The sequence below is a fragment of the Schistocerca cancellata genome, chromosome 5 (assembly GCF_023864275.1).
Source record: "Schistocerca cancellata isolate TAMUIC-IGC-003103 chromosome 5, iqSchCanc2.1, whole genome shotgun sequence".
Taxonomy (NCBI): domain Eukaryota; kingdom Metazoa; phylum Arthropoda; class Insecta; order Orthoptera; family Acrididae; genus Schistocerca; species Schistocerca cancellata.
The window spans coordinates 722564456-722589785 of record NC_064630.1 but is presented as its reverse complement, the minus strand read 5'-3'; the positions used below and the strand labels follow the sequence as shown (position 1 = coordinate 722589785).

Genomic DNA, 25330 nt, shown 5'->3' with positions numbered 1-25330 from the left:
TTCTAAATAATTCATGTGAATATGTTGCACCGTGCTTCGGTAATATTCACACGTGTGTGAAAGGCATTTTATGGTTGTGAAACTAAATACGAGGGCTTGCTGGAAAGTAATGCCTCCGAATTTTTTATGTCAACATCCTCAAGGCTTTTTAAATAAAACAAACGTTATTAACGTTCTAAATCTTTATTCTTGATGTCTACATACTTAGTTCTCAACACAGGCACCTTGGTGACGAGTACATATCTACCAACAAGAGGCCAGTTTGTTTATAGCATCACTGTGGAATGTTTGAATTTGTTGACAGAGCCACAACCTCACCTCTGGTTGCAACGCTTCATCACTATGAAAGTGAAATCCTCGGAGGTGTTCCTTAAGGTTTTGAAACAGGTGGAAATCGGATGGAAGCAAGTTGGGACTGTATGGAGGATGATAGATGGCAATGTTAACCCAAGGCGTCGGACGGTAGCGGATGTTGCAGCGATCGTGTGTTGTCTGACATTTTCATACTGAAGGTGTGGTGTCACCGCCAGACACCACACTTGCTAGGTGGTAGCTTTTAAATCGGCCGCGGTCCGCTAGTATACGACGGACCCGCGTGTCGCCACTGCCAGTAATTGCAGAGCGAGCGCCACCACACGGCAGGTCTAGTGAGACGTACTAGCACTCGCCCCAGTTGTACAGCCGACGTTGATAGCCATGGTTCACTGACAACTACGATCTCATTTGCCGAGACGATAGTTAGCATAGCCTTCAGCTACATTTGCTACGACCTAGCAAGGCTCCATTACCAGTATAGATATTGAGATTGTAATTGTATCATCAAGAGCGATGTTCTACAAATGTGGATTAAAGTTAAGTATTCCAGAAGCTACGTACTTTTCTTTATATCATTCATTACGTATCCTGTTTCAGACCACACGCCAGCCTGCGTGAGCTTAGCGTGCATTTTGGTCTCCTCAAACAAAACAGTGTTGGCAAATCTGCCGACACATCAGAAGGAGTAGATGCTCTCTGTGTGGACCAACTCTTCGAATTCTAAGCTGGATTACAGCATGCTGTTTCATACGTACCAACACAGTTACGTTACACACCACAATCCGGTGCTCCCTAACAGCAGAGGGCTACAAATATGTAGACACGAAGAATAACGATGTAGAATATTAATAATGTTTGTTTTATTTAAAGAGCTTTAATATCGTTTTTCACATAAAAAATTCAGAGGCATTACTTTCCAGCACGCTGTCGTAAGTCACGAATATGTGATGATTGTGAGTGACGGATATTTGCAAAACTCTCTGCCTCTCTCCTTATGTCTACACGTTGTGCCAGATGTAAATTTAATATGCCTTCAGCGAGCCAAAAATAATTAAATACTGAAAATTTGTTTTATTTGTGATCTATGTTGTTGAGGAATATGAAACCAAGCCGCATGCAAGCCATTCAATGTTCCTTGAGCGACTGCATTGCCATCTAATGCAGCGCTTTCACAGTTTCCCCACATTCCCGCTCAGACAACGTGTCATTGTCGGAGGAAAGTGTGAAGTCAGGAGAGAGAAATTCGCATGTGTGCGAGAGCTCCGCATGCAAGCAGAGTTCTTGGCCGTCTCTGTTCTAGAGCCTTGCATTTGTGCTCTAACCAGTCCATTTCAGACATTTTCCAGCGTATGTCGGTCTAATTTTTCAGACGCCTTGTGCCCGATCTTCCTGCTTTTCCTTGTTTTCTCCTTTCGACAATTAATTTTGGTATTTCCAGTGTTAGGCCTTGCCTTCTTGCCTATTTGATCCTCTGCTGCCTTCGCTATTTCATTTCCCGTAGGTAGCCATTCATCTTCTATTACATTCATTTCCCCTGCATCTTCCTGGCTGATTTACACTAAGTGCAGGATCGAGACTCGAACTCAGGAGCTTTGACTTTCGTGAGCAAGTGTTCTACCGAACGAACTTCCCAAGCACTACTCATGACACGTCTTCACAGCTTCACTTGTGCCGTATCTCCTCTACCTTCCAAACTTCACAGAATTTCTCCTGCGAAACCTGCAGGACTAGTATTCCTGCAAGAATGGATATTGCGGAGAAAGGACTTAGCCACATCCTGGAGGATGTTTCCACCCGAAATAGGATTTTAAGAAAGTAAGGTGTTGGTGGTCTCGAACTCGCGACACCACACTCACACTGCATGACACTCTCTCTCTCTCTCTCTCTCGCTCGCTCTCGCTCGCTGGCTCGCTCGCTCCCCCGTTTATCTTCTGCACGTAAAGGGCCCACCCTGATTCTGGTACCTTCCGCCGCGGAAGTCGAACACGCGGCAGAACAAATGGACGAGGTCAGCCCATAGAGGGCTCCGCCTCCGCGGCGGCTATTCCGCGCAGCGAGGGCGCCACCGCTAAGCCACGTGCAGACAGCGGCCAATAGTCGCTCCCTCCGGTTTCATATATAGGGACCCGCTCTGCCCTAGTCCAGTCCAGTATGCTGATGACACCGCCTTCCTGGCTCTCCATCCTACCCTTCAACGGTCCCAACGTACCCTCCAAACCCACCTAAACCAGTTCACCACTTGGTGTAACCAGTGGTTCCTCCATCTCAACCCCTCCAAAACCCAGGCAATCATCAGGCTGCACCACTCGCTCCTTTCGCCTCCGTGATTTCTATCTCACCCTTTATGGTCGTCCCATCCAGCTCACCCCCACCCTGAAATACCTTGGCCTCACCCTCGACCGACACCTCACCTGGACCCCTCATCTCCAGACCGTCCAGCAGAAAGCCCATTCCCGCCTCCGCCTTCTGAAACTCCTGTCTGGCCGGACATGGGGATTGCATCCTTCTACCATCCTCCACACCTACAAATCCCTCATCCGTCCTATCCACTGTTATGCCAGCGTTGCCTGGATCTCCGCCCCCACCCGCTTTTACAAGGCCCTCCAAATCCTTGAACGCCATGCACTCTGCCTTGCCTTCCGTATCTGCCTTCCTTCCCCCACATGGCTCCTGTATGAATTGAGTTCCCCCACCTCCTCCTGTTCCTCCAACATCTCCGCATCCTTTACATTGTCTGCAGGCTTGATCCCCCCCACCCTCCGGTTTCCTCCTTCCTCTCCACCCCTCGCCCGTTGCCGCGCCTCTATCGCTGTATCCCTCCCTCTCTCCACCTCCACACCCTCCATCTCCTTCATCAGGGCAATTTCCAGCACCTCCCCCTCCGGATGACGAACTTCGCCGTGACATCTACCCTTCATTCCAACTATAACCTGGCCTTGTTTCTCCCCCCCCTCCCCAGGGCCCCCTTTTTCCTCTCCCCTCCATCTCCCTGAGAGGATTTTCCTCCTTCCCCGCCCCCCCCTGAGACCCTGCACCCCATACTTGCCTCTTTCCTTCCCACATCCCTCCCTACCTGGCCCTCTCCAGCGCGCTCCCCGCCCATCTCCCCCCTCTCTTCCCCTCCCTCCGTCCCTTCTTCCGGTCTCCCTCATCTCCTTCCGCCTGGCAGATCCTCCGTTTTGATCATAGTCAGTGTGCCACGTCAGTGTTGTGTTTAGTGCTGTTTCTCCTGTGCGTCAAGAGGTGTGATTTTAATTGTGTACTGCCTTGAGGTTCGCCGTCAGTGTTTGTTATGTGCTACGCCATCCGTCGATACCTTTTATGCTCCGGTCATACTGTGCCTTGTGTTCTTTTAATTGTCGCAGTGTGTGGCTTTTTGTGTGTGCTACTTTTAAACAGTTTTTTATCTCCATTTTCAGTCACACCGTTTTTTGTCTTTTGCCTTCCATGATGTTCCCCCTTTTTTATATCTATGTTCCCCATATTCTCCCCATTGTTATTTTTAAATGTCTTTTATTGTTTGTTCTATGTCTTTCAGCTGAAGAGCAGCACATATGCTGCTGCCAGCCCGCCCCGATGAGGAATTGAAATACAATAAAGAAAAAAAAAAGCCTAGTCCAGCCAGTCTGGTACTCGCTCTGGATTTCGTTTCTATCTCGGCGGTACTGCGTTCTGGTCGTTGCTCGTTGTTGACATTTGCCTGGCTCTGGTACCGCGTGGATTTACGTTTGGTGTTTGGCGTTGTGGTTTGCACAAGCCTTCGTTGTTTATCTCTTCCTTGTTGTGTCGCTCATAGTCGGTCGTGGTCGCTTGTTGTCAGTTGTCGTTGGTCTGTCGTCCGACTCGTCCTGTGTTTACCCGGTGGTGCGTGCTCCACAGCCGGCGGCTTCCCCGCCTGGCGGCTCCGATCCACAGCCCAAGGCGTTCCCGCTGTTGGTTGTGGGTACTACACTGATCATTTTTTATCAATTTTACCAAAAGCAAGGTAACAGCAATAAAACATTCAACAGGAAAGAGATCTACATATTATTCAACTCCTTGACAATTAAATACGAGACACAGCGTATATGTAAAAAGCTCACGATAGCATGGCATCCTATTTCAGGTCCAAAGGGCCGTAACCATGTACCGGTAAAAGGCACAAGGGTCCAGGTCATACCGGCTCCTCATCATGTAATGAACATTATGGCCAACAAGCCACATAATTGTGTTGTTCTTCGTTCTGGGAAAGAGGGCTGAATCAGGGTGCAGGAGAATCTCATGGGAGATTGCTGCTTCCGTCATCAGGGCACGAAAGGTCAGTTGCCGGGGGAGCCAACTTTAATATCTGTGGCCGCAGGGGACCAACCGATGATATAATGTACCCGTTACATGACAACGACTGTATCGGTCCGTCTCACTAACGCCAATGCGGAAACATCGAACTTTCTTGGCGACAAGTTTAAGAACGACTTTGTATCATGAGGACGCCACTTCCATCGGAAAAACAGACAGACTGAAATTCGATCACTCTGTCTCTGGCAACAGGGACTCCACAGAGGACAAGCGATCTGGAACGTCCTGCAACATAACAGCATTTTTACACAGAAATGCGACTGGGAGCTGAATGAGTTACGCAATCACGACTCACGACCCGTCCTCACAGCTTTACTTCCGCCAGTATCTCATCTCCTACACTCCAAACTTCACAGTTCTCCTGCGAACCTTGCAAGGCTAGCACTTCTGGAAGAAAGAATACTGTAGAGAAATGACTTAGTCACAGCTCAAGGGGTGTTTCCAGAACGAATTTTTCAGTCTACAGTAGAGTGTGCGCTGATATTTAACTTCCTGGCAGATTAAAACTGTGTCTCGGAGTGAAAGGCAAAGTTCCCCAATTCGAGTCTCGGTGTGGCACTCAGTGTTAATGTGCCAGGGAGTTTCACATCGGCGCACAGTCCGTTGCAAAGTGAAAAAATTCTTCTGGCTTCATTTTCTCTGTTTCACTCAGTCGTTGCATAGTAGTTCCTTTGAATGTCTCAACAACCAGTGGTTTTTTCAGTTTATCTAACTGCCCTTGTGAAGTACTCGCGAGGGTACGTCGACTATAATTCCCCACAGATGCCGCTACCCTCAAATGCTATACAGCGGATTCCTGAATAAAACACTTCCCACAAGAAAAGATATGCAAGGATTAACAAACACGATGGATTTCCGTAAATGTCTGCGCTCGCTGTCTCTAGCATAATTGGAAGCAACTTACTTACGTCTCGTCTTCTAAAGATTCAGCTGTCGTCCCAAACAGTTTCTTCTCAGTTGGCCGCAGGCTCTGCCATGCATGCAGAAAACAGTGCGTAAGGAAGTGGCAAACGGGAACGAATTCGGAGCTATTAAAATTGAAATGATGGAATATTGGGATGCTACTAGATTTTATTTCAATTTATAGAAGCAAAAAAATCAAGAAAAAGGTTCTGAGAGCCAGTCTGTCACTATCCTTGGGACAGTTTCCGGATTATAATCATTTCTAGAACACCGCAAAAGACACAATAGAAATCTCCACATGATGTTAGACTTAACAGAAGATTAACACGAGCTGACACAAGAACGTCATCCAGGGCAATTCTTCACAGGCTACTCCGTCTTCACATGAGATAAGATTTTATACACGGATTCATGTACTACGTCCTCGGAATCTGTCGTAGACTAACTGTGAACTATTCTTAGCAGTTTGGCGCCTGCCCTCTCAGGATGCACTTGTGACTGGTCCATCCCTTCCATCATTAAGCACTGCCAGTATTTGAAATTTTCAGTTATTATGTTCTGATGAATTGTGTGATATTGAAATTATTATTAAAAATTTCTGAGTACAAGAAAGATATTTAGCACGGTTCAAGCTGTAACTTAATATTTAAACAACAAATATAAATAATAAAAGATTCGTCTATTAGTGCCCAGCACTGTAGGTGGAATCCCCATTGTCTCTCCCTGTTCCAGTGCGATACGGCTCGCCCTGCCGTTCTCACGCTGCGTGACCATCTGGCGCATAGTTCGATGAGTCTGCCTTGTGAGCCTACCTACTCGCTAGCCTCCAGTAATGAAATCTTCCGATACGGTGCATTAAAGCATAGCAACAAAAAAAAGATGTACACTACTGGCCATTAAAATTGCTACACCACAAAGATGACGTGCTACAGACGTGAAATTTAAGCGACACGAAGAAGATGCTGTGATATGCAAATGATTAGCTTTTCAGACCATTCGCACAAGGTTGGTGCCGGTGGCGACATCTACAACGTCCTGACAAGAGGAAAGTTTCCAACCGATTTCTTATACACAAATAGCAGTTGACCGGCGTTGCCTAGTGAAACGTTGTTGTGATGCCTTGTGTAAGGAGGAGAAATGCGTACCATCGCGTTTCCGACTTTGATAAAGGTCGGATTGTAGCCTATCGCGATTGCGGTTTATCGTATCGCGACACTATTGCTCGCGTTGGTCGAGATCCAATGACTGTTAGCAGAATATGGAATCGATGGGTTCAGGAGGGTAATACGGAACGCCTTGTTGGATCCCAACGGCCTCGTATCACTAGCAGTCGAGATGACAGGCATCTTATGCGCATGGCTGTAACGGATCGTGCAGCCACTTCTCGATCTCTGAGTCAACAGATGGGGACGTTTCCAAGACAACAACCATCTGCACGAACAGTTCGATGACGTTTGCAGCAGCATAGACTATCAGCTCGGAGACCATGGCTGCGGTTACCCTTGACGCTGCATCACAGACAGGAGCGCCTGCGATGGTGTACTCAAGGACGAACCTGGGTGCACGAATGGCAAAACGTCATTTTTCGGATGAATCCAGGTTCTGTTTACAGCATCATGATGGTCGCATCCATGTTTGGCGACATCGCGGTGAACGCACATTGGAAACGTGTATTCGTCATCGCCATACTGGCGTATCACACGGCGTGATGGTACAGGGTGGCGTTGGTTACACGTCTCAGTCGCCTCTTGTTCGCATTGACGGCACTTTGAACAGTGGACGTTATATTTCAGATGTGTCACGACCCGTGGCTCTACCCTTCATTCGATCCTTGCGAAACCCTACATTTCAGCAGGATAATGCACGACCACATATTGCAGATCGTGTACGGGCCCTTCTGGATACAGAAAATGTTCGACTGCTGCCCTGGCCCGCACATTCTCCAGATCTCTCACCAATTTAAAACGTCTGTTCAATGGTGGCCGAGCAACTAGCTCGTCACAATACGCCAGTCACTACTCTTGATGAACTGTGGTATCGTGTTGAAGCTGCATGGGCAGCTGTACCTGTACACGCCATCCAAGCTCCGTTTGACTCAATGCCCAGGCGTATGAAGGCCGTTATTGCGGCCAGAGGTGGTTGTTCTGGGTCCTGATATCTCAGGATCTATGCACCCAAATTGCGTGAAAATGTAATGACATGTCAGTTCTAGTATAATGTATGTGTCCAATGAATATCCGTTTATCACCTGCATTTCTTCTTGGTGTAGCAATTTTAATGGCCAATAGTGTAATGAACGTGAGCAGGGATGTGGCATAAACGCCACAGCCTCCCCTGAATTTTCCACCTTTCTGCACTTTCTTCAGTGTTACTTTAACAGTTAGGTAAAGTGTCTCCCGCCCATAGCTGGAGAGCAGCCAGCGCGGCCCGGTGGGCGCCGCCCTGCGTTCGCGGCTGGCGGCGTCGCGGCGGCGCGCCGTGCGCCTCACGCTGGCCTTCCACCTGTACGTGCTGTCCGCGCTGGTTGCCTGGAGCCTGATGCCAGCGATCAAGCGCCAGCGCCGGCTGCCCTACCAGCAGCTGCGCTGGCTCGACACGTCCTCCGCGGCCGTCTACGGCGCCTCGTACGCGCTCCAGTGCGCCGCCACCTTCTTCTGCTCCTTCATCAACACGCACCTGGACGTCTTCTTCATGGCCGTCATGATCCACGTGGCGGACCAGTTCAGGATCCTCGCGGCGCGATTCGCCGACCTGCGGCTGGACGCGGACTGTAGCCCAGAGTGCAGCGTGCTGCAGGACGGGTCGTCGAGGCTGGGCGAAGAACTGTACCGGGAGCTGAGTCTCTGCATCCAGAACCACCAGGACCTTGTGAGGTGAGTGCAGTCGACACTGCTGCTCGCCTGAGCCAGCGGCGAATCGAGAGATAGAAATAACGACTGCAAGAACTCAACAGAAAACGCAAATAGATCTGATGTGATACCTTTACGATTCAAAATATATATGCGAAAGAACTCGTTCCTCTTCTAGCACCTGTCTATCACAGGTCGATGGAAGAATGATTGGAAAAATCAGAAAAAATCTAAGAAGCGGCAGGAAGGGCCGAGGATGGAACTATGATATCCGGGAAGTTGTGAGAGGTACGAGGCGTGTTTTTTTTATGTAAGTACTGTTTTGAAATTATAAAAAGACGTTCTAAGATATCTCAATAATTTTATTTGTACACGAAAGTCTGTACCTTAATGTGCGAACTGACACCATTACAGTCTGATTCTTCCTTGTTTATGTTGTGTACTGAGTGTTTAAGATGCCTCCGATAGTCGTGAGTCCCGCCGACTGTGAAGTACGGGCTGTTATAAGATTTCTTAGTGCTAAAGGCCTAAAAGCGATCGATATTCATCGTGAGATCTGTATAATTTACAGAGAAAACATTATGAGTGATGGAATGGTAAGAAAGTGGGTGAGAGCATTTAAAGATGGGCGCATAAATGTGCATGATGAACAACGGAGTGGGCGTCCATCGGTCGTTCATGAAGGTTTGGTGCAGGAAGTGGACAATAAGGTGAGAGAAAACAGACGCATTACGATTTCCTCCTTACGGGATGACTTTCCTAATATTTTGTATGGCATTGTGACCGAGCACTTGAGGTACCTTGGGGGCGATGAAACATGGGTGGCCTACGTCACACCAGAATCAAAGCAACAGTCCATGGAAGTTGAGCAAGGGCATCGTTTTGCTGCAAGACAATGCCCGTTCGCATGTGGCGAATCAGACCAAAGATCTCGTCACATCTTTCCGATGGGAAGCTCTAGATCATCCTCCGTACAGACCCGATCTTGCGCCCAGTGACTACTATCTGTTCCTGCACTTGAAGAAACACCTGGGCGGTCAGCGACTTCAAGACGATGACGAAGTCAAAACAGCGGTGATGCAGTGGAGATGATGATGATGTTTGGTTTGTGGGGCGCTCAACTGCGTGATTATCAGCGCCCGTACAATTTCCCAACCTTTGCACAGTCCAATTTCGCCACTTTCCTGGATGATGATGAAATGATGAGGACAACACAAACACCCAGTCATCTCGAGGCAGGTGAAAATCCCTGACCCCGCCGGGAATCGAACCCGGGACCCCGTGCTCGGGAAGCGAGAACGCTACCGCGAGATCACGAGCGGCGGACATAAGGTGATGCAGTGGTTAACAAGTCAGGCGGCAGACTTGTGTGAGGAGGGTATTCAAAAACTGGTACAACGTTATGCCAAGTGTCTCAATATTGATGGAAATTATGTAGAAAAGTAGATTAAGGTACAGGCTTTCATGTAAAAATAAAATTATTGAGATATCTTAGCACGTCTTTTTTAAAATTTCAAAACGGTACTTACTTAAAAAACACGCCTCGTATTGCAGTCTTCATATGATGAAAGGCACGGGGAATAGGGATGTAGCTGATAGGGTAGATATATGTTAGGACTGATTTCTTCGCAACGAACTGGGAGCCTGTCGAAGTTTCCTTTGGACAGGATAGGATAGGGGCGGCTGAAGGGAGGGATGTGCTGGTACAGTACTGTAGAGAAATGGGGGGGGGGGGTCAAATGGGTTTTGAACTTTGAGTTCACATGGTGTATAAGACTCACTGAATGGTCAATGCCTTTCTGGGGAAGGGGACAAGAGGTGTGGTGGTGTAAAGTAAGTGATAGCCAGTCTTTGCGACAATGTCCTGGATTCAGTTCCAAGCCTCTCCAGAGTGTCACATCAAGTGAAGGTATGCGACACTTGAAGGCGATCTGTCCGTCGGATGGGGACGTCAAGCTTTGCACCCCCGTTGGTGCTCTTTGACAGGAGTACGCTACGTACTGGCACCAAGTTTCGCCCTGTCCCTTGGAACATCATCTCCCACATGAGAACGACGCTGCAGTACACGTGCACAGATTGGAGTTGCCTATACCTAACAGGAACACTTACAGCCACTTCGAGAAGGAAAGGTGCCTTTCGGCATGAAGGAGAGGAAAAACCTTTCCGATTAGTCTGCTGAACCTGTCCTTTGGGCTCTCCCAGCTATTCATGCAATACGACTTTACTTTCTTTAATGTTCAAAGTTTGGATCGTTCGGAACAGTGTGTATATATTCAATGGATGAAGCAAGGTGACTTGACTGACGCTTTGAGGTAATGGTTGGATTTTATTGAGGAGAAGACAAGGATTTATACCGATTAAGTGGTGGAATGGTTTCCAATAGTTTATTGAGCTTTGGGAAATCTAGTGCTGAGTTTAGTATATTTCTGCTGCAAACCCCCGTGGCTTCTTTGTCTGTAGAAGATTCCGTAGAGTTACTGTAGTTTCCAATGACGTATTAGTGTCCCGGTTGCGAACGTAGCGGGCGGGGGTGGGGAGTGGGGGGAGAGCGTGAGGTGGTGGGAGTAAATCAAATGGCTCTGAGCACTATGGGACTCAACATCTGAGGTCATAAGTCCCCTAGACTTAGAACTACTTAAACCTAACTAACCTAAGGACATCAGACACATCCACGCCCGAGGCAGGATTCGAACCTGTGACTGTAGCAGCAGTGCGGTTCCGGACTAAAGCGCCTAGAACCGCTCGGCCACAGTGGCCGGCGGGAGTAAATCAGGCAGCATGGTATTTGTGATAAAATATCTTGAATGGAGGATGCGGAAACTGGTATATCAATGGGATTCTATAATGTAATTGGACAAATTTTGATCTGGGTACGGGTGGAATACCAGGTGGCTTGAGAAATAGCTGGCTTGAGAAATAGTCACATATATACAGGGTGGTCCATTGATCGTGACCGGGCCAAATATCTCACGAAATAAGTGTCAAACGAAAAAACTACAAAGAACAAAACTTGTCTAGCTTGAAGGGGGAAACCAGAGGGTGCTATGGTTGGCCCGCTAGATGGCGCTGCCATAGGTCAAACGGATATCAACTGCGTTTTTTAAAATAGGAACCCCCATTTTTTATTACATGTTCGTGTAATACATAAGGAAATATGAATGTTTTAGTCGGACCACTTTTTTCGCTTTGTGATAGATGGCGCTGTTATAGTCACAAATATATGGCTAACAATTTTAGACGAACAGTTGGTGACAGGTAGGTTTTTTAAATTAAAATACAGAACGTAGGTACGTTTGAACATTTTATTTCGGTTGTTCCAGAGTGATACATGTACCTTTGTGAACTTATCATTTGTGAGAACGCATGCTGTTACACCGTGATTACCTGCAAATACCACATTAATGCAATAAATGCTCAAAATGATGTCCGTCAACCTCAATGCATTTGGCAATGCGTGTAACGACATTCCTTTCAACAGCGAGTAGTTCGCCTTCCGTGTTGTTCGCACAAGCATTAACAATGCGCTGACGCATGTTGTCAGGCGTTGGCGGTGGATCACGATGGCAAATATCCTTCAACTTGCCTCACAGAAAGAAATCCGGGGACGTCAGATCCGGTGAACGTGCGGGCCATGGTATGGTGCGACGACGACCAATCCACCTGTCATCAAATATGCTATTCAATACCGCTTCAACCGCACGCGAGCTATTTGCCGGACATCCATCATGTTGGAAGTACATCGCCATTCTGTCATGCAGTGAAACATCATGTAGTAACATCGGTAGAACATTAAGTAAGAAATCAGCATACATTGCACCATTTAGATTGCCATCGATAAAATGGGGGCCAATTATCCTTCCTCCCATAATGCCGCACCATACATTAACCCGCCAACGTCGCTGATGTTCCATTTGACGCAGCCATCGTGGATTTTCCGATGCCCAATAGTGCCTATTATGCCGGTTTACGTTACCGGTGTTGGTGAATGACGCTTCATCGCAAAGATAGAACGCGTGCAAAAAATCAGTCTTCGTCCCGTAATTTCTCTTGTGCCCAGTGGCAGAACTGTACATGACGTTCAAAGTCGTCACCAAGCAATTCCTGGTGCATAGAAATATGGTACGGGTGCAATCGATGTTGATGTAGCATTCTCAACACCGACGTTTTTGAGATTCCCGATTCACGCGCAATTTGTCTGCTACTGATGTGCGGAATATCCGCGGTAGCAGCTAAAACACCTACTTGGGCATCATCATTTGTTGCAGGCCGTGGTTGACGTTTCACATGTGGCTGAACACTTCCTGTTTCCACAAATAACGTCACTATCCGGCGAACGGTCCGGACACTTGGATGATGTCGTCCAGGATACCGAGCAGCATACACAGCACACGCCCGTTGGGCATTTTGATCACAATAGCCACACATCAACACGATATCGACCTTTTCCGCAATTGATAAACGGTAGATTTTAACAAGGGTAATGTATCACGAAGCAAATACCGTTCGCACTGGCGGAATGTTACGTGATACCACGTACTTATACGTTTGTGACTATTACAGCGCCATCTATCACAAAGCGAAAAAAGTGTTCCAACTAAAACATTCATATTTCTTTACGTACTACACGAATATGTAATAAAAAATGGGGGTTCCTATTTAAAAGAAACGCAGTTGATATCTGCTTGACCCATGGCAGCGCCATCTAGCGGGCCAACCATAGCGCCATCTGGTTTCCCCCTTCAAGCTAGACAAGTTAGTTCTATGTAGTTTTTTCGTTTGATGCTTATTTCGTCAGATATTTGGCCCGGTCACTATCAATGGACCACCCTGTATAGGTCGTCCATAATTAAATTACAGGTTCAAAGCGGTGTAGAAAGAGAACCACTGCTGAGAATGGCGTCAAATTTGAACAGTATATTAATGACAAAGAAGGAAATGTCATGGAATAAAAAGAAATTAACGAAAATTTGACCAATAGATTGCGCTGAAAAGCGTCAGAATACGCACACTAACAGACGCGCGGCACACGGCTGTTTCTAAATTTGTGTCCGAAATCGCCAACATGACTGTCTCCATGATAAAAGATCGCGCGCCTTTTACAACAACAGTGCCTGTGCGCTAGGAGCCCTGCAGTAGTTCCGGACGCTCAAGGGTATGAAGAAAGTCATTGGTCCGATGTCTGATAAGGGTGTGGAGAAACTGATTGCAAAATTCGAAAAGACAGGTTCTTTTGAAGTGCAGAGGGAGGAAAACAGTTGATCCGACGTCTGTCGAAGATATGGCCACACCACTGAAGGAGGGGTCGAACGGTGTGCAAATTTGCAGTGCACAAGGAATTGCCGGAACAATGGGCGTGCCTGCTAACACGGTGCATAAAACTCTACGAAATACCTGCAATGCTATCCATGATAAATCACCCACATTTAGTAGTTCCTTCCTGTTGAGCTGACAGCACGACGAACATTCGATCTAGAATTTCTTGTTTGCATGCAAGTGGACAATCAAGGGCTGTGGACATACGAAGCTCATATCCATCTCCAGCGACATGTCAAAATGCAGAACTGCAGAAAATGGTCAACGGAAAATCCGCACGCACAACACCCGGTACCAATTCATTCTGCGAAGGTGACTGTGTGGTGTGACTTGAAATGTGTGTGTGTGATATCTTATGGGACTTAACTGCTAAGGTCATCAGTCCCTAAGCTTACACACTACTTAACCTAAATTATCCTAAGGACAAACACACACACCCATGCCCGAGGGAGGACTCGAACCTCTGCCGGGACCAGCCGCACAGTCCATGACTGCAGCGCCTAAGACCGCTCGGCTAATCCCGCGCGGCGTGGGTTGAAAACTTCGTTTATTATAGGGCCGTATTTTTTCGCGGAGATTAATCTTGTGGGTCCTGTTACCTGTACTGTCACTGGTAAATGCTATGAGAGTCTTTTGAACACTTACGTCATTGGAGCCCTTCAACAGCGTGAATGTGTGGCTAGTATTATTTTTATGCGAGATGGCGCTCGTCCACAGGCTGCACAGCCAGTGTAGCTGCTGCTGCAGAGGCATTTCGGAAATGCTAGAATTATCAGCAGTCATTTCTTTACAACCTGGCCGTCCAGATCACCTGATCTAAATCTGTGTGACTTCTGGCTGTGGGGTTAACTGAAAGATGTGATCCAATTACGAACGTTGGGTTTTGAAAGTGAGCCCCGAGACGCTCTGATCTACACGCCTGGAAATTGAAATAAGAACACCGTGAATTCATTGTCCCAGGAAGGGGAAACTTTATTGACACATTCCTGGGGTCAGATACATCACATGATCACACTGACACAACCACAGGCACATAGACACAGGCAACAGAGCATGCACAATGTCGGCACTAGTACAGTGTATATCCACCTTTCGCAGCAATGCAGGCTGCTATTCTCCCATGGAGACGATCGTAGAGATGCTGGATGTAGTCCTGTGGAACGGCTTGCCATGCCATTTCCACCTGGCGCCTCAGTTGGACCAGCGTTCGTGCTGGACGTGCAGACCGCGTGAGACGACGCTTCATCCAGTCCCAAACATGCTCAATGGGGGACAGATCCAGAGATCTTGCTGGCCAGGGTAGTTGACTTACACCTTCTAGAGCACGTTGGGTGGCACGGGATACATGCGGACGTGCATTGTCCTGTTGGAACAGCAAGTTCCCTTGCCGGTCTAGGAATGGTAGAACGATGGGTTCGATGACGGTTTGGATGTACCGTGCACTATTCAGTGTCCCCTCGACGATCACCAGTGGTGTACGGCCAGTGTAGGAGATCGCTCCCCACACCATGATGCCGGGTGTTGGCCCTGTGTGCCTCGGTCGTATGCAGTCCTGATTGTGGCGCTCACCTGCACGGCGCCAAACACGCATACGACCATCATTGGCACCAAGGCAGAAGCGACTCTCATCGTTGAAGACGACACGTCTCCATTCGTCCCTCCATTCACGCCTGTCGCGACACCACTGGAGGCGGGCTGCACGATGTTGGGGCGTGAGCGGAAGACGGCCTAACGGTGTGCGGGACCGTAGCCCAGCTTCATGGAGACGGTTGCGAATGGTCCTCGCCGATACCCCAGGAGCAACAGTGTCCCTAATTTGCTGGGAAGTGGCGGTGCGGTCCCCTACGGCACTGCGTAGGATCCTACGGTCTTGGCGTGCATCCGTGCGTCGCTGCGGTCCGGTCCCAGGTCGACGGGCACGTGCACCTTCCTCCGACCACTGGCGACAACATCGATGTACTGTGGAGACCTCACGCCCCACGTGTTGAGCAATTCGGCGGTACGTCCACCCGGCCTCCCGCATGCCCACTATACGCCCTCGCTCAAAGTCCGTCAACTGCACATACGGTTCACGTCCACGCTGTCGCGGCATGCTACCAGTGTTAAAGACTGCGATGGAGCTCCGTATGCCACGGCAAACTGGCTGACACTGACGGCGGTGGTGCACAAATGCTGCGCAGCTAGCGCCATTCGACGGCCAACACCGCGGTTCCTGGTGTGTCCGCTGTGCCGTGCGTGTGATCATTGCTTGTACAGCCCTCTCGCAGTGTCCGGAGCAAGTATGGTGGGTCTGACACACCGGTGTCAATGTGTTCTTTTTTCCATTTCCAGGAGTGTAGTGTGGAACATGCTGTTTCTCGATTGCAACTTGTGGCAGAAACCGGTGGACATCATATTGAACATGTCTTCCGCCAATCTCACAAGAATTAGAAACCGATGTCATTTTGCTTTTTATGCGGTTTCTGGCCTCAGGACAGCTAAAAACGGATTTTTCTCGTTCGAAGCGGTATCACATCGCCTTGGTGGAAGGGCTCACCTGATTAACAGTGCCACTACTGTTGACTGCCGAACTTGCGGAGTCATGCGTATTGAACAGTATAGTATAATGTGCAGCTCTATTCATAGCCGTCGTATTGTGATTCATCTGTCAATTTGCAGCAGACTCCATCTACTTTAAGACTCTTACAGCGACATCTAAGGGTAAAAATTCCGTTAATTTTTTTCCACAGCGATTCTTCCTGCGTCAATAATATGCTGTTCAAATCTGATATCCTTCTGAGCAGTGATTCTCTATCTACAACGTTTGGAAACCGTAACTTTAATAATGGCCACCATGTACACTATGTTATCAAAAGTATCCGGACACCCTCAAAAACATACGCTGTTCATATTAGGTGCATTGTGCTGCCACCTAATGCCATCTACTCCATATCAGCGACCTCAGTAGTCATTAGACATCGCGAGAGAACAGAATGGGGCGCTCCGTAGGACTCACGGACTTCGAACGTGGTCAGGCGATTCGGTGTCACTTGTGTCATACGTCTGTACGCGAGATTCCCACACTCCTAAACATCTCTAGGTCCACTGTTTTCGGTGTGATAGTGAAGTGGATTGTGAAGGGACACGTACAGCACTAAAGCGTACAGGCTGACCTCGTCTGTTGACTGACAGAGACCGCCGACAGTTGAAGAGGGTCGTAATGTGCAATAGGCAGACATCTATCCAGACAATCACACAGGAATTCCAAACTGCATCAGGATACACTGCAAGAACTATGATAGCTAGGCGGAAGGTGAGAAAACTTGGATTTCATGGTCGAGCGGCTGCTCATAAGCCTCACATCACACCGGTAAACGCTAAACGACGCCTCCCTTGGTGCAAGAAGCGTAGACATTGGACGATCGAGCAATGGGCATACGTTGTGTGGGCTGACGAATCACGGTACACAGTGTGGCGATCCGGTGACAGGGTGTGGGTATGGGGACTGCCCGGTGAACGTCACCTGCCCGCGTGTGTAGTGCAAATAGTAAAATTCGGAGGCGGTGGTGTTATGATGTGGTCGTGTTTTTCAAGGAGGTGGCTTAAACCCCTTGTTGTTTTGCGTGGCATTATCACACCACAAGCCTACATTGATTTTTTAAGCACCTTCGCGCTTCCCACCGCTGAAGAGCAATTCGGGGATGGCGCATCTTTCAACACGATCGAGCACCTGTTCATAATGCGCGGCCTGTTGCGGAGTGGTTACAAGACAACAATATCCCTGTAATGGACTGGACTGCACAGTCCTGACCTGAATCCTATAGAATACCCTTGGGATGTTTTGGAACGCCGACTTCGTGCCAGGCCTCACCGACCAACATCGATACCTCTACTCAGTGCAGCACTCCGTGAAGAATGGGCTGCCATTCCCCAAGAAACCTTCCAGCACCTAATTGAACGTATGCCTTTGAGAGTGAAAGCTGTCATCAAGGCTAAGGGTAGGCCAACACCATACTGAATTACAGCATTACCGATGGAGGGCTCCACGAACTTGTAAGTCATTTTCAGCTAGGTGTGCTTATACTTTTGATCACATAGTGTATATCGGTCGCATGGGGATGGAGGATATTGCTCTTGGGCTTTATTTTTGGGGTACAGGGGAATATGAGGAGGATGAGGAAATGACCACCTCATATTGGATTGAGGGCGTATGCATTGTTGCACCCAAGGAGGTTGGCTGATGGGAAGTTGACAATGGTGGTGGGGTAGTTTTGTGGTGTGTAAGTAAGCGCCACAGCGTAAGTTCGGCAGGGGACACCTACGTGTACTGATCAGACCTTCCTAACAGCCAGTATGTCCATCTTTGACATGGATAATGACGGAAAAGTGTCGTGGCGTGGAAGTAATGAGGCCTTGGTAGGTCGCTGGAGGCAGCTGGCATCACATCTGCACACACGAGTCACTTAATTTCCATAAATTCTGGGGAGAGGGACGATGAAACTGACACCAGGTTCAGTTACATACCAGCTAATGTGTTCGATCAGGATCAGACTCCCCGAGTAAGAGGACCAGCACATCAATTGCAACTCGCTGCTGTGCTCCTCGAATCAGTCCATCATACTCCTGGTCTTGTGGTATGGCGCATGACCTTGTTGAAAAATGCCACTGTAACCAGTGTACGATATTCCTTGGCCATAATTGTGCCTTGCACGAGCTCCACTGGACCTCAGAACATAATGTAGTTGCCGCCAGCTTGTCTTCGTCCAGTAGTATGTGTCTCAAAGAGGTGTTACTCTCTAAGATGACGGATTCGCGCTCTCCTATCTGCTTGATGAAGAAGGTATCGGGATTCATCAGACTATGCAACGCTCTGCCACTGCGCCAATACCCAGTGCCTGTGGTCACATGCCCATTTTAGTCGTAGGTGTCCATGTCATGATGTTAACATTGGCACATGCATTGGTCATCAGCTGCGGAAACTCATCGTTAGGAGTTTTCGGTGCGCTGTGTGTTCAGACACACTTGTATTCTGCCCGGCATTAAAGTCTGATGTTAGTTACGCCACAGTTCGTCGCCTGTCCAGTTTCACCAGTCTGCCCAGTGTACGACGTCCGACATCTGCAACGAGGTGTGGCCTCCCAACCCTACGAAGTCTGGATGTGGTTTCACTTGGGCTTCGAGAAGTGTTGAAGACACTCACCAGAGTGCTCTTCGACCATCCGACAAGTCTTGGAGTTTCCGAAATGCTCGTATAGAGCCTCCAGGCCATCACAATCCTGCCCTCAGTGAATCTCAGATAGATCGCGCGCCTTCCCCATTTGACACATGGACAGCACGTTCACTGACACTATATACACCGTGCGTGTGTTTGACTAGCAGTCAAATGGTTCAAACGGCTCTAAGCACTATCGGACTTAACATCTGAGATCATCAGTCCCCTAGACGTAGAACTACTTAAACCTAACTAACCTAAGGACATCACACACATCCATGCCCGAGGCAGGATTCGAACCTGCGACCGTAGCAGTCGCGCGGTTCCGGACTGAAGCGCCTAGAGCCGCTCGGTCACCGCGGCCAGCGACTAGCAGTCATTTCTGGCCAGGTGACGCTGATATCGCTTGGACGGGTTGATATCGATAGTAGGTCGTTGGTCATAATGTTCTGCCTGATCAGTGTATATTAAGGTATGCTGCAGTAACGTAGGTGGGCAAAGTCTGGTCAGTACATGCGAGTGAGTCTTGCTATCACTGTGCCTGTGTATATTTGATTCGTCGACTTGCTGGCCATTCCCAAGTCGCTTGCTTACTTTGTGTACTCTAAGCATGCCGCCCTTGACACGCTGAGTTGATATACATGCCAGGAAAGCGTAAAATTGGATGTTACTAGAATGAGGCGGACACGCATAAAAACAAATCATGAGTTACTATGACAAACAGTTTACGAAAGGCGAAAGGCAAGTGCTCAGATGAATAGGAAGAAGAAAATCGTTGAGGGGAAAGGCTGGGTACCCATAATTTTAAGGCAAAAAACTGGGTGAAAGGAGCAGAAGTAGAATAAATCGAAAATTTGAAGAGATCATTAAAGAAGTGTGAAGATACAGAAAATGAACCGGAAGACGAAAAGAATATCTTAGCCTTTAGAGCTGATGACAGGTAAATTTCGATGTATTGCATAGAATGATCAGGGGGAAGAATCTGGAGAAAAGAAATTACCCACAAAACTCATTTCGGAACCCTAAAAAGCATCGAACAACTACTGTTGCGTCCAGTCAGTATCACTTCTCTCCGTTTTCGCCTCTGGATATTGTGCTAATTAGTCGAGATCTGAAAGTAACAGTTTAAGAATTCGACAGCATAAAGATAAAAATAGAAGGAAATACAAACAACGTACTGTTGTACGCAAAGCAGACGCAACAAATGAAGTATTACTGCACTACTGGCCATTAAAATCGCTACACCAAGAAGATGACGTGCTACAGACGCGAAATTTAACCGACAGGAAGAAGATGCTGTGATATGCAAATGATTAGCTTTTCAGAGCATTCACACAATGTTGGCGCCGGTGGCGACACCTACAACGTGCTGACACGAGGAACGTTTCCAACCGATTTCTCATTCACAAACAGCAGTTGACCGGCGTTGCCTGGTCAAACGTTGTTGTGATGCCTCGTGTAAGGAGGAGAAATGCGTACCATCACGTTTCCGACTTTAATAAAGGTCGGATTGTAGCCTATCGCGATTGCGGTTTATCGTATCGCGACATTGCTGCTCGCGTTGGTTGAGATCCAATGACTGTTAGCTGAATATGGAATCGATGGGTTCAGGAGGATAATACGGAACGCCGTGATGGATCCCAACGGCCTCGTATCACTAGCAGTCGAGATGACAGGCATCTTATCCACATGGCTGTAACGGATCGTGCAGCCACGCTCAATCCCTGAGTCAACAGATGTTCGCAAGTCAACAACCATCTGCACGAACAGTTCGACGACGTTTGCAGCAGCATGGACTGTCAGCTCTCAGACCATGGCTGCGGTTGCACTTGACGATGCATTACAGACAGGAGCGCCTGCGATGGTGTACTCAACGACGAACCTGGGTGCACGAATGGCAAAAAGTAATTTTTTCGGATGAATCCAGGTTCTGTTTACAGCAGCATGATGGTCGCATATGTGTTTAGTGACATCGCGGTGAAAGCACATTGGAAGCATGTATTCGTCATCGCCATACTGGCGTATCACCCGGCGTGATGGTACGGGGTGACATTGGTTACACGTCTCGGTCACCTCTTGTTCGCATTGACGGCACTTTGAACAGTGGACGTTACATTTCAGATGTGTTACGACCCGTGGCTCTACCCTTCATTCGATCCCTGCGAAACCCTACATTTCAGCAGGATAATGCACGACCGCATATTGCAGGTCCTGTACGGGCCTTTCTGGATACAGAAAATGTTCGACTGCTGCCCTGGCAAGCACATTCTCCAGATCTCTTTCCAATTGAAAACGTCTGGTCAATGGTGGCCGAGCACCTGGCTCGTCACAATACGCCAGTCACTACTCTTGATGAACTGTGGTATATTGTTGAAGCTGCGTGGGCAGCTGTACCTGTACACGTCATCCAAGCTCTGTTTGACTCAATGCCCAGGCGTATCAAGGCCGTTATTACGGCCAGATGTGGTTGTTCTGGGTCCTGATTTCTCAGGATCTATGCACCCAATTTGCGTGAAAATGTAATCACATGTCAGTTCTAGTATAATACATTTGTCCAATCAATACCCATTAATCATCGGCATTTCATCTTGGTGTAGCAATTTTAATGGCCAGTAGTGTATTTAGGTTAAGGCAAAAAAAGTAAAGCTACAGGGACCGTCTACAGATCGCCTACCTCCGCCGTACTGTCGGATGTCGTACTCTCTCGAAGCTACCTGTCGTAGTTGCGTCGTGTCCCGCCGCCAGTTAAGTCCTCGTCTGGCTCAGACATTCTCCAACTCTCTCCAGGGAAAAGAGACCACCAGAGTTAGGTCCCCTGTCGTCGTTGTATGAGGTTTCCGAAGATGATCTCTGATCTGGATCTTCCTCATTCACACTATGAGATAACTCCAAGTATTCCAATGTCGTTTTTATATAATTCATGTTCCGGTATCATAGTTATGAGTTTTGCTGGTGAAACTGAGGCAGAAAGTGTAGAAATACAATACACATACTTGAAACAATAGTTAATTAACTCGATCCCCGTTTTTGGAAGAAGAGAATCACCAAAAGAGAAATAGTAAGCTTATGATTTTCCGAAAGATAAATCTGAGTTTCGAGTAATTGTTGTGTTACGTTTTCTGAAGGAATGGGCAAAATAGCAGACATTCTCATGGAAATTCTGCTTCAGACTGGAGGAAAAAAACCAAAGACAGATGTGACTATCATTAAAGAACGTCAGGCAATATTTTGCCTGAACAACTGACTCGAAAGATAGGAAGTACGAGGGGCGTTTGAGAAGTTCGAGCAAAAATAAAAACTACTTATGGGTTTGGGGTAAACCTTTTTTATTTTTCGGCATAGTCTCCTTTCAGACTTACACACTTCGTCCAACGCTGTTCTAATTTGTTGATTCCTTCCGAATAATAGGAATTGTCCAAGTCTGCAAAATAGATATTAGTTGCTGCAATCACCTCCTCGTTTGAACAAAATCTTTGTTCCGCCATCCATTTCTTCAAATTGGGGAACAAATAGTAGTCCGGGGGAGCCAAGTCTGGAGAACAGGGAGGATGTGAAACGAGTTGGAATCCTATTTCCATTAATTTTGCGACCACAACTGCTGAGTTGTGTGCTGGTGAATTGTCGTGATGGAAAAGGACTTTTTCGCGGCCAAGTCGCCGGCGTTTTTCTTGCAGCTCGGTTTTCAAACAGTCCAATAACGATGAATAATATGCACCTGTAATAGTTTTATCCTTTTCCAGATAGTCGATGAGGATTATCCCACGCGAATCCCAAAAGACAGTCGCCATATCCCTTCCGGTCGAAGAACTGGTATTCGCCTTTTTTGGTGCAGATTCTCCCTTGGTAACCCATTGTTTAGATTGTTGTTTGGTCTCAGGAGTATAGTAATGTATCCATGTTTCTTCCGCAGTGCCGCGCGGGATTAGCCGAGCGGAAGGCGCTGCAGTCATAGACTGTGCGGCTGGTCCCGGCGGAGGTTCAAGTCCTCCCTTGGGCATGGGTGTGTGTGTTTGTCCTTAGGAAAATTTAGGTTAAGTAGTGTGTAAGCTTAGGGACTGATGACCTTAGCAGTTAAGTCCCACAAGATTTCACACACATTTGAACATTTTTTTCTTCCGCAGTGACGAAACGACGCTTAAAGTTCTGCGGATTCTTCCTGAACAGCTGCAACCATCCTTGGAACACTTCACAAGATTCCGTTTTTGGTCAAGCGTGAGCAATCGCGGAACCCATCTCGTGGATAGCTTTCTCATGTCCAAATGTTTATGCAAAATATTATGTACCCGGTCATTCGAGATGCCCACAGCACTAGCAATCTCACACACCTTAACTCTTCCGTCATCCATCACCATATCATGGATTTTATCAATGATTTCTGGAGTCGTAACCTCCACAGGGCGTCCAGAAGGTTGAGCATCACTTGTGCCCATATGGCCACTCCTAAAATTTTGAAATCGCTTATAAACTGTTCTAATCGAAGGTGCAGAGTCACCGCAATGTTTATCAAGCTTCTCTTTAGTCTCCTGAGGAGTTTTGCCTTTCATAAAGTAATGTTTAATCACAACATGAAATTCTTCTTGATCCATGTTTTGACAATCACTCGACTGCCTTGATTCACACGAATGCCAAACACAAAGAAATAGACCAATATGGCTGAAACTTGGTGTGCGTTCTTTCCAAAGATGCTACTAACTAAACATAACCTCGATACGCACCGGTGGTGCCATCTGTTAGACTTTGCAAGGACTTTTCAAACGCCCATCGTAAGTGGAGAAATGTACGTGCAAATGAGGACTTGAAGACATCTAGAAGTGAAGATAAAAAGTACCAATGCACTTTATTTTCGCTGTTTGATGGATGCTTTGATCGTCTTTTCTTATTTATTACCGTGGTTTATAAGTTGCTTTAACAGTGCGCACAAAAGCTCTGTCGCTCAGTAGAAGGGGATCACTTCTATGAAATTCTATCACCCTGCGTTTCATGGCTGGTTCCCTGTAATTGGAGGCGCTATTGTAGTAACAGTTTACAATCGCTGACGTGATACTTGTTCTTGTGACTTGACACTTAGCTTTTGCTGACGGACGATTCCATGCAAATCACGTTTTTCTAAAATAATATTCGCGTCTGCTTTGCAATTGTGCATGATGAAAGAGCTAGAGGGCGTACTACAAGGCTCTTAATGTTGCAGGCTGGTCCACCTGCTTGACGATGTGATGAGCCCCATAGCTATGACGCAGTTTGTGGTGGGCGCCGTCAACGCCTGTATGGTGCTCTTCCCGGCTACATACGTGAGTAACGTGCACTTTTCAAGAAAATGTTAATCTGTTCTGTGCCATCGTTCAGCTATAGCCATAGTACTAGAGCTATTCGTTATATTAAGGTCCGTTCGGTCGCGAAATGAAAACCACAGTGAAAATCAAAAATGTTTTATTTGCCAACTATTAGCTACACCTTCCAGTTGCTTCCCTACAAAGTCGCCGCTCCGACAGACATTTGCCGCAGCGTAGTACCAACTTTACAATACCATCGTTGCGAAAGGTAGCCGCCTGCGCTTTTCGCCAATTCTCTACGCTGGTCTATAGCTCGTTGTCTATCTCAAAACGTTTATGTGAGCTGACATGAAACTCAGAGGGAGCCAAATTCGTGCTGTATGGTGGATGATCAGACACTTGCCATCGAAAACGTTGCAGGAGCGTCTTCAGTGCCCCTGCAGTGTGCGGCCAAGAATTGTCATGAAGAAAAAAATGCATTACAATCACGTTGTGTGGGGCTGCATGAAATCAGGTCAAATCTCTCGGCACGCACTCATATTTGGCGGGAGGGACTATTTTCGGGGCATCTTTACGTGTTCACTGCGCACTCAGAAATGAAAAGAGCGATGTGACGTGATTGACACTGTCCAACACATCTGTGGAAAGCTTCATCGGATTTTCAGTGTGGTTTCCACTTCTCGACCGATCGGACCTTAATAAACGAATACCCCAGGCCAATAATAACTCACACCGCGTGTGGTGTGCGTACTGTAAGACCTTCAGTACACACACCATCAGATTATTTGACTTGTCACTCTAACGAAGTAGGAGAGTGTCAGAAATATGTCTCGTGGTCTTATCGTGGAGTGTTTATCTTCTGCCGTAAGGTCAGATGATAGAAATGCCACTTGCACGCTTAGAGTAGCAGATTGACGGTGACCAACTTTAAACAGAACTTGATTAATTTCACACACATTTATTAAAATAATAACAGGCAAAAAAATTACTTAACTTGGTTCTGGATGCTATTTACAATTGACAGTCTGAAGTTCCTTTGGTATTGGTACGTTAATCTTATTCTCACATATATCTCTGATACTTGACAAAAGTGTCTATACATTTATCTTCATGGCTATGTACAGGAATTTGGTAACCTTATTAGGCACAGACTG

General features: G+C 47.3%; 1 protein-coding gene across 1 annotated transcript in view; it reads left to right on the top strand.

Moving 5' to 3' along the window:
• Window positions 1-25330, top strand: part of LOC126188778 (odorant receptor Or1-like) — a 56196-nt gene that overhangs the window by 6936 nt on the left and 23930 nt on the right. Inside the window, exons 2-3 of the mRNA XM_049930390.1 lie at window positions 7960-8426; window positions 24095-24194. Of these exons, the coding sequence (XP_049786347.1) occupies window positions 7960-8426; window positions 24095-24194 (567 nt within the window). The remainder of the gene's footprint in view (window positions 1-7959; window positions 8427-24094; window positions 24195-25330) is intronic.